General features: G+C 31.2%; 3 protein-coding genes across 7 annotated transcripts; 1 reads left to right on the forward strand and 2 right to left on the reverse strand.

Annotated features, from left to right (window-relative positions):
* Positions 1–61: 61 nt before the first annotated feature.
* On the reverse strand, positions 62–2,565 carry Karl (lipocalin/cytosolic fatty acid-binding protein Karl). Its single transcript, XM_066735238.1, has 4 exons — positions 2,077–2,565; positions 628–856; positions 380–551; positions 62–261 (listed from the first exon to the last, which is right to left on the reverse strand). The coding sequence occupies exons 1-4, from the start codon at positions 2,227–2,229 to the stop codon at positions 99–101; spliced, it is 717 nt and encodes a 238-aa protein (XP_066591335.1). The 5' UTR covers positions 2,230–2,565; the 3' UTR covers positions 62–98.
* Positions 2,566–3,290: 725 nt separating this feature from the next.
* Positions 3,291–7,210, reverse strand: LOC136778328 (uncharacterized). Of its 2 annotated transcripts, XM_066735077.1 has the most exons (9): positions 6,772–6,850; positions 5,705–6,554; positions 5,540–5,648; positions 4,770–5,462; positions 4,450–4,676; positions 4,164–4,378; positions 3,818–4,098; positions 3,589–3,750; positions 3,291–3,528 (listed from the first exon to the last, which is right to left on the reverse strand). In XM_066735077.1, exons 2-9 carry the CDS (start codon positions 6,496–6,498, stop codon positions 3,436–3,438), a joined length of 2,574 nt encoding a protein of 857 aa, XP_066591174.1. In that variant the 5' UTR covers positions 6,499–6,554; positions 6,772–6,850; the 3' UTR covers positions 3,291–3,435. The 2 variants fall into 2 exon arrangements, with proteins under 2 accessions (XP_066591174.1, XP_066591173.1); XM_066735076.1 differs by having other exon boundaries at positions 5,705–7,210.
* A 124-nt stretch (positions 7,211–7,334) lies between these two features.
* On the forward strand, positions 7,335–12,603 carry bon (tripartite motif-containing protein bonus). Of its 4 annotated transcripts, XM_066735113.1 has the most exons (12): positions 7,335–7,840; positions 7,949–8,178; positions 8,250–8,530; positions 8,613–8,723; positions 8,795–8,989; positions 9,069–9,181; positions 9,255–10,103; positions 10,203–10,487; positions 10,561–10,720; positions 10,802–10,985; positions 11,047–11,199; positions 11,277–12,601. In XM_066735113.1, the coding sequence occupies exons 1-12, from the start codon at positions 7,510–7,512 to the stop codon at positions 11,448–11,450; spliced, it is 3,066 nt and encodes a 1,021-aa protein (XP_066591210.1). In that variant the 5' UTR covers positions 7,335–7,509; the 3' UTR covers positions 11,451–12,601. The 4 variants fall into 4 exon arrangements, with proteins under 4 accessions (XP_066591210.1, XP_066591209.1, XP_066591208.1 ...); XM_066735112.1 differs by having other exon boundaries at positions 9,255–10,490; positions 10,582–10,720; positions 11,277–12,603; XM_066735111.1 differs by having other exon boundaries at positions 9,255–10,487; positions 10,582–10,720; positions 11,277–12,602.
* The last annotated feature ends 244 nt before the right edge of the window (positions 12,604–12,847 follow it).

The raw sequence follows: 12,847 nt of genomic DNA on the forward strand, positions 1-12,847 counted from the left end.
TATAGGGAAGTAGAAGCGAGTTTTAACTTCAATAATAACAAAGTTTTTCTTATAAATATATTTTTATTCGAAATATGATATATATAATTTATGAGAAGTTAAAGCCTTTTATGCTTCCGTTTTAATGGATGCCTTCTGGAAGCATATTCATTTTTTTTGGTAATTAGTAGAGGGGGAATAATCGAATCCATTTCAGAAAGCTCTGTTTTGTTGCACTGAGTTTGCTCCATTGGAAACATGTACTCCAAATCGATATCGTACCTGCGTAAGGAAATTCGGAATTATATTAATATTCGCGTCACTTTGCAATTAATAATAATGAAGATATATATTAGCTAATAAAAGTAATTCCTATATAATGATATAAATGTTACATTACCTAGGAAGTTTCTCCCTTAAATATGATATAACGTTGGACGCAAGACTTGATTCTCGGCTCATTATAAAACTAGACAAATATCTGGGGCTTTTAGCTTTTTCCGCGCAATGCATTAACAATGCCCAAGAACTATAATCCGAGTCCAATACAAACGTATTGTATACTCCTTCGTCTGAAAATTAAGCAAATGGAAAATGAAGCTTTGGTCGGTCAGTCCATCTCTTTAAAAATGCTAATGTTCTTCATACATGGATATTCCGCATGAATCCAATGAGCTGGTACGTCTGGCGAAGGAATTTTCCACGTTATGTTGCCTACGAGTTGCTCATTAATTGGGTCATCGGTGAAAATATATGTGAAATTCATAGTAACTTCCGCATTTTCAGGTGAGACGGAAAGTACAGCTCTCATGCATTTATAAGAAAGTGCTTCTTCGGAGCTGGCGTAATATTGTACGATGTACCACGAGCCAAGAAACTGTAAATTGAAAAATTACAATTTGTATAGGTTTATGCTTTGTTTCTCCTTAAATTCTAATTAATGTTTCCGGTTAGCGCAATGTGCTTTCAATTAAGCTTTAATGGAATTGGGTCATTTTTTTTTAAATATGAATTATTAATAGGCTATTCGGTAATCAAACATTTTGACCTAATGACCTCATATCGGAAGTGCATTTGAGTTATTTCCAGCGTTCTGGAATTCAACGTAAGTAAATGTTGTATTCATAGATTACAGCTTGTTCTAGGCCTCTTCGTAGCAAAATAACCATAGTGTCTATGCATAGCGATAATAGAAGGGTCAACTAACAAAAATACACTTATTTTAAGCGTTCTTAAATTTTTTTCCTTTCCTTTCTTTTTTTACATACATCATTTCATTCCATTGTAAAAATATTTTTTTTATTTTCAAATGTATCTAAGTGACTAGTGATAATAAGTGAATTAAAACGTAGAAAGGACTTTATAACATATGTGTATGTAAGATATGCTGCTGGATATATGTATAGATTTCAGAGAACATTCGATCAGCGTCCTCCATATATCAAATTTCCATAGCACGCTCATTGAATATAGATAGCTATTTAAATAAATATAGCTCCGGAGATTAGAATTTTGTATTAAAAATTGGTATACGGTTTATTTATTATCAGTGTTCAATTTCAGCAATGAATTGCAAAGGATAGTTGACGTGTAAAAGAAAATTTAATATTCGGAAAAGTCTTGAAAATTATTTAGAAAATTCATAGATGTTAAGAATACGCAAAGTCCTCTTTAAACCGTTCAACGGAAACCCCGTCTAGCAAAAGCAAAAAGAACCGATGTCTTTCTTTATGTGTATATATATCCTGTATAACGATCTAAAAATAAATTGGCGTTTTGGCCAGGCGTTTGAAAGAAAGCGCGATAATTCACGAAATATAATAAAAGCAGCTTTAATACCAACGACGCGCGGATCAATGAATATATTAATTCAACAATTATTTTAACGTAAAATATTTCTCAACAATTTTGCATTTAATTTCAAATAGATTATTATTATATTCAGGTTTCGCTCATTAAAGTAAATTAAGACATAATATATTAATTAATGCAATTGCGCATCAGTCATAGTTCAATCTATTTAAAACGAATTTCACAGGTACAATAATATTGATAAATCATTAACGTCAGATTTAAATTTTCATGAAAATCCATTACCTTTGAAATGTCAAAATTCCTAATAGCCTTAACTGTTGGGCATTTAGTTTTGTCCTCTCTTTTTTTCCAAAGGCCAGTACTATCGTCGATAAAGAAACAAATTAAAACTATTATCAATGTATAACACCCTAGAGACTTTCCTGTAGGAGACATTCTCGAGGCACATGCGTTTTTACACTGTATTCATGGGAGTATCGAATGAATAACATGGGTTCTTTACTACGAGGACGCCAAGTCTGATCTGATCTGACTAAGAGCGGAGCGGAGTTCGAAGAACGGAGAGACTTTAGGTTTACCACTATCTGCAAGAAGAGGGGGTGCTGTGGTGACTACTATCACTTTCCTCCCTTTGCATTCTTCTAGCTCTTTCGCTTTCAATCGACAACTTGTTCCGAACGTCGTACGTAGAATCCTCGTAACTGGCGCCAGCTCAACAGACGATTCCGTAGGCGGATTGAATCCTGAGTTTTAGGTGGGGATCTCAGCCGTGATTGCACCTTTTACATTGCTCACGTGTGGTCAACATTTTTCATAACACAAAATAACACTATGTAAAGAAAACATCTGATCCAACTTCTTTACATTTTTTTTTCGTTTACCTCTACATTATCACGAATTTATTTCTATTGAATTATTTAATGTAGAAAATATTGTTGTTTTATAAATATAGTTATGCATATAATATATTATTTCCCTGAAGAACATCTTTCAATAGAAAAATATTGTAATTATTAAAAATAAATAGACCAAGCTGTAAAATTAAATACGATTTATTATTGTACAAAGGTTAGTAAGTTTTCTAAAGAGTTTTACCAGAATTGGTAAACATAAGGCTTTGTAGTGACTAAGACGACGTACAGTAATCCATGGCCAAACGAATCATGGTCATAATGACGTTTTAGATAACGATACATTTTTTCATTTAACGAAAACAAAGATTTTAAGTTTTGTACTATCAATTAATTTTTATAAGTGATGTATTTTATTGGATGATTTCAGCAACATTTAAATGGTATAGTCATGCGCGATAAATATAAAGCGTATCTATTTATCAGCACACAACTTTATCACATATCCTCTTCCTCTGGCACATGATTTGAAGCTTCTAATGTTTTAATATAATATTATGGATGGGTAGGAGAGTGTATATTTTATTATTAAAGAACAGAAATAATACAAATCAAAATGTATATGTAAAAAAGTGATTTTATTAAATGTACAAAATGTATTCTTTACTGTTCATTAAAATATACTTGATATACATTATACAAATTAGTATTAGTTAAGTACACTGTACTAACTTATGCCTTCGTCAACTTCATCTATTCCTTCATCTATTATAGAGGTATTTATGAAATGTCATTTCCATGGACGCTTCATTTTTTGTTTTTCACACCTGATGGAATGTTTTTGGGAAATTGGGAGGTATTCGATTATATCGTGCATATCAGTCTGTAGCGAAAATGAAAATTAGTAAAAATGTTATTTTATTATACGCAATTATAATTTTACCTCGGAAACTGGATGGCCCCACAGCATACTTTCTTCACTCATTAAATTTTCTTCTTTTTTCACATAATGCTTTCGTGGAACTTCTCTGATAACCGGTGGAGGACTAGATATACTATTTTTATATTTTTGTAAATTTTCAGATTGTTCTTGCATTTCCGCGATCTATGTGAATATATTTAATTACAATTAGAATAATTGACCAGTCAGTGATGAACTTAGATATACTTACCATCTTTATGTATTTTCTAAGGTCGTCTTTTGACTCTTTTTGTTCTGTCAGAGGAGTTTCATCTGCAGAAGTTACAGTAAATGCGCTTTCATTGTGATTTTCCCGTTTCTGTGAATCTACTATTTTTTGTCGATCAAGTAGTTCCGATTGCCATTTTATCGTACTTTGAGATTTTGCATAAGAACTTGGTAATGAGTCGCGTTTTCTACTAGACTGACTAGATCCAATCATTTTGTCAGTGTACAGCCTTTGAAACGGTGATGAGCTTTCTACGCCTCCATCTAAATTTACATTTTAGTACCCTACTATTTATATAAACATTTAATTAAGAAAACTTTAAGTTTACCTGGAACTGTGCTAGAAATAATTTTTAAGGCCTGTTGCCACTGTTGTTGCATAACCGAATGTAATTGCTCAGCTAATTGAGATTTTGTAGCGCGTTGAGTGTTTAATTGAGATTCTAATAAATTTGATTTTTGCAATGCCTGAGCTAATTGAATTTCATGCAAACGCTTCTCTTCTCTATGCTTCTCCTCTAATAAATTAATTTCTAATTGGTGTCTACACAAAAAAAAGACATGATATAAAATGTATCCTCTTACACTGAACAAATAAACAAATATTCTACTAACTTGTCAATAACATCTTTAATTTTTCTCGCAGCACATTCGGCTATAACTCGCTGCCTATTTTCTAATTCTGATACAAATTCAGATTCAGCAGCATCGAGTTGTGTTTGAAACTCTTGTAATTTTCCTTTTACAACTACATCAACTTGTTTTTGATAGAGTTCTTGCAAATCTGTTTTAATTTTGTCATTTTGCTCTGCTAAAGTCTTTACTTCGTTTCTTGCAACTTTCTAAAAAAATATTTATATACATATATATATATATACCAGACCATTTGAAAAGAAGGATGAAAGTATGGTGCTGAAAAAAGTGAAAAAATTTACCTCTGCTTTTTTTGCCTCATCGATTAAATTAAGTAGAGAAGATTTGTTTTCATTTAAGAGATTATTTCGGTCCATCTCTTCTTTTAATTTTAGCTGTAGACTTTCTTTCTCTTGCCGCAGTACAGTCAATTCAGCCTCACAAGTATCTAGTGCTTTGTGAATAACACTCATCTCATTCCTCACTTCGCCACCTTTCAAGCGCTCCTTATTAAGTTCCTGTTGAACATTTTTCAGCGCTTCTTCAGATTCATGATGTTTTTCAAGCAAATTACTATAATTATCTTTTAATTGATCATATCGCTTTTCTGCCTCCTGTACCAAAGATTTGTAGCTTTCTAATTCATTGGCATGAGATTGTAATAAATCTACTTTTTCTTTTATCAAGCCGTCACTTTTCTCTTTATACCCAGCTGCAAGATCTAAAGCTTTTGATAATTCTGCTTCATTTCGTTTTATTTGCACTTGAAATTCATTGATTTCCGACTGATGCTTCTCAGTTATATTTTTCGAGAAGCCTTGCAAACTTTCATAATCAGTTTCTAGTGATTGCACGCGCTGTTTTAATTTTACCCAAGCACTATGAAATTGAGATATTAAAACATTCTTTTCATTGTCAACTCTTATAGCTACAGCTACTTTTTCCTGTTGCTCTAATAGCTTCTTTTGTAATTCATGAATTAAAGACTCACAATGCTGAAAACGATTTGAAAAGAAAAAATGAAGATTTATTAAATACAATTTGTAAAAATTACAAAAATTGGAGCACATACCTCTCTCCTAAACTTTTCTTCATCTAATTTAATCATTAATTGCTCTTCTTGGGGCTTATTCGAATTGGTTTCCCAAAAATCAGAAAGAGATAGAACCGTCTGCCCTTTCCTAGAATTATTAAAATTTTGCAAAACAAATCACTCAGATAGAATACAAGTACAAACCTGACGAAAGGCTCTGTGTTTGTTGAAACATTTATTCCTATTTTATGAGATGGTAGCTTATGTAGTCCATTATAATTAGAGCAGTTTCCAGTGCTTGATGCTATATAACCAAAAGGCTGAAGCTCTTTGGAATTATCTTGTAAATTAGTAGTGAATAGAGAATCAGTATTATGGTTCATTTCTCTAACTGACTCTTTAGGTTTCACTGTACTGGAATGTAATATTTCATTTTCACTGTAACCATTACAACTTTTAACATCAGTTCTAATAAAAGAGCCACTAATTTTTGGAACAGGTGTTCCTGGCTCCCATGTTTTAAATTCTTTAATGATCTTATCACTTTCGTCTAATGGGAACACATCGACAAATGAATATGAAGTATCGGGCAATGTAATATCGTATTTGGTCTTATCAGTATTTTCAGATTTCTTATCAATATCTTCAAACATTAATTTTCGTTGAGAAGAGTAAGGAGTTGTTACTCCTGTATCTAATTGATCCTTGCAATTATTTACTTGATTATTTGTTTCACAATCTTGAGGTACTGTAGTGGATGCACATCTTTTTGATATTTTTAAATCAGTAGCTTCCATTTTTTGAAGTAACTTTTCAACTTCCATAAGCTCCATTTCATTAACAGTTCTACTTTCATAAGATTTTTGTGTTCTTGAGCTAGTTAAATCAGATTCAGATATTGTTGAAAATAACTGATCATGTTGTTTATTATTTAAGTTATTTTTATTTAGTTGATAGTTATTTAACAAAGGCATACACAGCTCCTTTTTGTAAGACATAGCATCAGCATGCAACAGTCCTCCATTTTTAGCAGTAGAGGGTAAAATAAGCGAATCTGCATAGGATGTTAAAAAATCATGCTTACTTTGAGTATCAAGGTTAGTATTAATCATATTAGAATCACCACTTTTAAAATTATGAACTCTTAACTTTGTATCATGTCTGGAGAGATTAGTACAATTGGATAATATGCAGCCACTGGGAGTTGTAGGTACTGATAAGGATCTAGAAGACTTGATAGGAGAATTTTGCAAGCTAGATGAATGACTTACAGATAGTTTAGTTCTGGGAAAGGTTTGTCGGTATTTAGACAAAGAATTTCCTTGATCTGGTAAATCGGAAGAAGTATTTAACAATGTTGCATCTAAGCTATTTTCTTTAGATTCAATAGCAGATATTCTAGTCTCTAATAATTGCATTTGTCCGACAAGCTCAAATATAACTCCAGTTTTTTGTGTATCTTTGTTTTGATCTAATTCCGAATCTGAAGAATATTGTACTGCATATAAATCTGGTGGTACCATAAGTAAAACATCCGTATCGTCAGATTCACTCATTCTCCATCAGTTTTATCATACACATTAAACTTGATTATTCATTTCTGTATTGTATATAATTTTAAAAATACTTGTGTAAGCTATTTTCATTATTAGAATGTGCTTTAAAAATTTAAGAGGTTAGCTCAGTATAAACACACAATTTAAAGGTATACTTTCGCGGTGCCGCTTCGAAGTTTTGAACCCTCCCGACCCACAAGCCCACATTACTAGTTTAAATTTCGCCCGTACAATGGCGACAGCTACTAGCGTTGATATTAAATATTGGAAAGTGCTGCCATTTTTCTTTTTTTCGCCGCTTGTGCAGTTGTGCTTGTGCATCGTCTGAAATTAAATAATAAAAATAGTTAAATGGCAGCTTATGGAAAGTTCAAAGAATTCATTTTTTCTTAAGATATTACAGTAGATATATTTTTCTTTATGAACGTACGATTATAAAAGAATTCGTAAATAATGGAGGCTAGAAGTAGTGATACACAAGTATCCGAGCAAACAGTAAATGTTAAGGAAGAGCCTTCTGAAGAAAGTACTTTAAAAGAAGATATGCAGCAATCACAAATGTTGGGCGGCTCTTCTGAGGAGGAAAGCGAACAACGGATCGAATGTACAACAGAAAGTCAAGATACTGAGTTCCGTACATTTTTATCGAAATGTGTGTTTTGCGAAAAAACTTTTAGCTTCAGAGACGATCTAAAACTTTTGGAGTGCCTACATGCTGCTTGTGCTGTATGCATTAACAACAAACTAAGTGATCACAATACCTCACTGGATGTTGATGTCCTATGTAAGCATTTTATTTCAAAGAAATCTTTATAACTAATTGCATTTAAATTAGACCAAAATCATACAAGTTTAATTTCATATAATATTTTAATTTTTAATTCTGCTTTAGTGGAAGGTAATGTTATCTCCTGTCAAATATGTAACGTTGCAAGTCAAATAGAAAATTTGATTGAAAATAGGTTCATAACAAAATTTATTGATGATGACAGTAATCTTGGTACTGATGATGATAGTAAAGATAATGAAGAAGATAAAAAATGTACCAGTTGTCACGATAATGCTACTGCAACTAGCTGGTGTGTAGAGTGTGAAGAATTTATTTGTCAAAATTGTGTGATGGTAAGTTAACATTTTGATTTAGCTCAATCAATTTAAATTGTTCAATTCTGAATTATTGAAATATATTTCAGGCCCATCAAAGGTTAAAAATAACAAAGGACCACACAATTAAGCCAAAGGACGAAGTTTCTAGTGAAACGGATAATGCTAAAAAGCAGAATAAAAAAACTGGTGGTTATTTATTTTGTACCATTCACACTCATGAGCAATTATCATTATTTTGCCAAAGTTGTGATAGGCTTACTTGTAGAGATTGTCAGCTTAGCGAACATCGTAACCATAAATATAAGTTTATTCATGAAATTGCTGCTGAAACTCGGACATCAGTTTCAACTTTGTTAAAAGAAGTTAGGTAAGCTAATATTTTAATATTAAGAGAATGTAATATATTAAAAATGCGTTATTAGTTTTGTATAATCGTAATTTATTTTTAGTTATAAAAGGGTTTTATTAAAAAGTGCTATGAAAGTAATTGAAGATAGACAGATTTTGATTCTTGAGAAAAAGAAAAGTTTAGTTCAAGAAATAACACAAATGGTTTTTCAGTAAGTGATTTAATTTTTCAACTGTAAAGCATATTTTAATGTTTTTCTAAATCGTACTAATTATATTTCAGGTTAACAAATGCAATTAACACTAGGGGAAAACAATTAGTGATGAGATTAAATGAAGTTTGTGATCAAAAACAAAACACTTTAAATGAAAAAAAGATTGCATTAGATCAGTTATCAAACTTAACAGATCATTGTATTCAATTTGTTAGCTATGCTTTAGAGAAAGGGTCAGATATGGAGCTGCTTTACAGTAAAAAGTAACTTTTAATGTAATTATTTATTAAACTATGTGGGTAGAGAAATGGTTCTCCATTAAATTTAATAATGTTTTAATAGATCCGTCACTAATCATTTACAAAGAATAAAGAGTCGAAGGGCTGATATACCTAACCCAGAGATACCTGTAAGGATACATTTATCTTTAGAAAAAGTGCCAGATTTAATAAAAGGTAAATTTTTATACTGTAGAGGTCAATTAATAAAGTATTTTCAAACAATATATTAAATAATAGTCTATTTTAGTTGTCTCATCAATTGGAGCAATTGTCGTGGATGGTAGGGTATATCCTTCAATTTCACCTACCTCTGGCAAGTCAACCCCTGTTAATTCAACTGAAAACCAACCTGACCAAAAAGAATCAAGTTCAGCAAAAGCAAATATGCTGGATGCCCCAGTTCCTGTAGCTCAAATACCTCTTGCCACACAGCAATCTAGTAATATGGCCCAAGCGTGTTATTCACAAGTACCATATCAAATGCCAGTACAACAGCCACCGCAACAACCACCCCCTCCACTGCAGCAGCAGTTACAGCCTCAGTCGCAGACACACCAGCCTCAACAAATTCAACCGCCGAATTATATGCAATTGTATCCACCGCATAGTATGCCACCAAGATCTTCAAACCAAGCACATCAACCGCGAATGTCATACAGCATGAGCTATACTAATAGAATGCAACAGCCGCTTATGATGCAGCAACGTCCTTTAGGAAGCTGTCATCAACAAGTAACGTCGTCTACGCATCCTCATCAAGTACACATGGATCAATTAGGACAAAATCCAAATTTACGTGGAATTTTGTTATTAAAAAATTCTGCACCTTTTCGGCCTTCAACAAATCATGGAATGCCGCCATACAGATTACCACCCAGTTACAGATATGCTCCGAATAATCCTCAGAGACCTTTACCACCCCATTCATATCAACCAGCAAATATTCCTATAACATCCGGAGTTCATATGCAGCAATGTAATCCATCTTCACCATCAGGATCACACATAAATTATCCCACGCAGCAACCTGCTGCCAGGTGGCATACACCTCAAAACGTAAATCCCTGCCTTCCTTTTTATACTCCGCGTCATCAAGGTACACTCCCTATTACAGCTCCCACTAATGATTCTTATAAAATTACTTTAAAAAACCAACAGCAAAGCAATAATTCAAAATGCAACTCCAATACCACAGCCGTACCTGATGTACCAGCACAAGTTTCAATAACTGCAGGACATACTGTTAGTTCTTCAGTACCTAAAACTCCAAGTCCTGTATCTAGTGGTAAAAATGACGAAACAGAAAAGAGGATTGATAAGTTTTGTCAGAAATCATTAAATGATTTGATGCTCACTATTGCAAAATTGGATAGTAATGGGATTGTAGTCATACCTGAAGCACAAAAAAATCAAATAGAAACTACACAAGTGGATAGTTCAACAGATGAAGCAATACATCCGATAACGGAAAGCCCTACAGGTAGTTTTCATTTAAATATTAAATATAGTTTTTGTTTAGTAAAATACACACACAAATATTAAACTTCCATTAGATAATTCAAAAAATATCGCAGCATCTATGACAAAAGATGATCCAAACGAAGATTGGTGTGCTGTTTGTATGGATGGAGGGGATGCTGTTCTTTGTTGCGATAAGTGTCCAAAAGTTTTTCATCTTTACTGTCATATTCCTAATTTGAAATCGTTTCCTGAGTAAGTAAATGCGGTAAACGATATTATGTTTTCATACACAATTAAAATTTTGAAATTAAATGGATATATTTCTATGATTAGTGAAAGCGAAACTTGGCAATGTATGTTATGTACAAACGTTCTTGATTGTTCTGATGATCGTCCAACAGAAAAAAGAACACAAGGAATGAGCGCTAAAGAGTTAAGAATTGCACAAAGAATTGTATTGGAGTTGTATTGCCAATACGAGCAAAGTCTTCCTTTTAGAGAAGTTGTTTCGTCAGAGGTAATGCAATATACATGTAAAAAAAATGAAAGCTGTATAACTAATTATTATGTTTAAATAGATTGCCGAATACCATCGTATCATTAAAAAGCCAATTGCATTAGATACTATCAGAGAAAAATTGAAATCTGATCATCCAAATCATTATACAGATTTAAGACAAGTAATGTCCGACATTAGACTTATGTTTAAGAATGCATTCACATATAATCCTGTAAGCTCTTTGACCTATTGTTGCTAAATTCTATAAATTTATGTCTTTTAGAAAACCAAATGTTTTACATTTTTTAGGTGGAGTCACAAGTATATCAAGAAGCTCGTAATCTAGAAGAGTTCTTTGAAAAACTTTTATTAAAGTGGGCCCCAAATTATGCTTATGATGACCCATTTCTTTCTGGTGAAAAAGATGACGAAGAAGAAGTTTTCCCTCCGAATAGGAAATATCGTCGAATAATATCAGACTGATGAGAAATTGGTTTCAGATTTGGAAAAACAAAAGCATTTGGTATAAACATTTTAAATGCAGTAAGATGTATTAATCATTATGCTACATTATAAACTTAGTTTATAAATATACTTGTTAATTCATATTTAACATATAACTTTGATAATTAAATTGTTAATATCTGAAACAATCCAAAAGACCTAATAGAATATTCAATAATGTTTGTTTATCGTTAACGTTTTATACATAACTGTAAAATATTGTTTATGTACATTCATCTGTTAATAAGTACATACTGAGGTTTGGGATCAAATATTTCATGTTATGTGTAAAAACTAATTATATATATATACACATATATATATATAATTTTTAGGAACGTTTCTATTAAATCTTGTACGAATTTGATGGCAGTAATGTATCATACATTACAAATAGTGAAATACAATACATCCGTATACGAATTAATATTGAAAAGTCAAACACACACACACACACACACATATTGCTAGATATCTTTAGATACCTGTCAAATAAAATAATTCGAGTTACATTTTTACTTAGTAATAATTGGTACTTCCATTTTAATAAATTCTGTGTTTTTTTCTATTGTAGTTATGGTCACAAACAAGTAGTTAATGTGTTTTTTAAATAATGCGTTATCATCATTTATGTTTAAGAAGCATCATTTGTTTTGAATGTATTCTGAACATTCTGTGATTATAAAATAATTCTATATGTATATATACATAGTTTACCATTTAAAATGATCCAAACCATGGACTTAAATCTCTGTTTAGTTTTTCTTTACTATATAAAAGATATCAACTTTTATATATAGAACTTTCCAAAACGATTTTCGATTTGCATTCAGAAGATCTTATACAAAACATTATTATACTCTTTTATCGTTACGAAGGTAACAGGGATTTTATAGTCATGGTCTGGAATGTTGTAAGTGGTAAATTTTGTATAGATAAATATAGTCTACATGGTATATATATGCATATTCATATATATACATAAAAAGAGATTTATATTAATTGAATTAAAAATTGGAAAATATGTCTATAAATATCTATTTTAAAATATATTATTAGTAAAGTATAATGCTAAATGTTTAAAAAATATTACTAAGTATAAATATTGTAAAATATTGGTTTCATTACCAAATTATATTTTCTTTTTAACTGCTTTTAATTAAAAATATATTTTTTAAGATTTTTATTATTTTTACTAACTTCAATATTTTCCAATTTTCAATATAATTATTATATAGCCTTATTTAAAAGCAGTTATTAACAAACTTATTTATTTTAATTTTTTACTATTTTAGTATACCATTTGCTTTAACATTATTGTAACAGTAATATATATATATATATATATATATATATATATATATTATATAATCTGT

The sequence above is a fragment of the Prorops nasuta genome, unplaced genomic scaffold (genome assembly GCF_024137725.1).
Source record: "Prorops nasuta isolate Cenicafe-Biocafe unplaced genomic scaffold, Cenicafe_Pnas_1.2 PNAS00014, whole genome shotgun sequence".
Taxonomy (NCBI): Eukaryota; Metazoa; Arthropoda; class Insecta; order Hymenoptera; family Bethylidae; genus Prorops; species Prorops nasuta.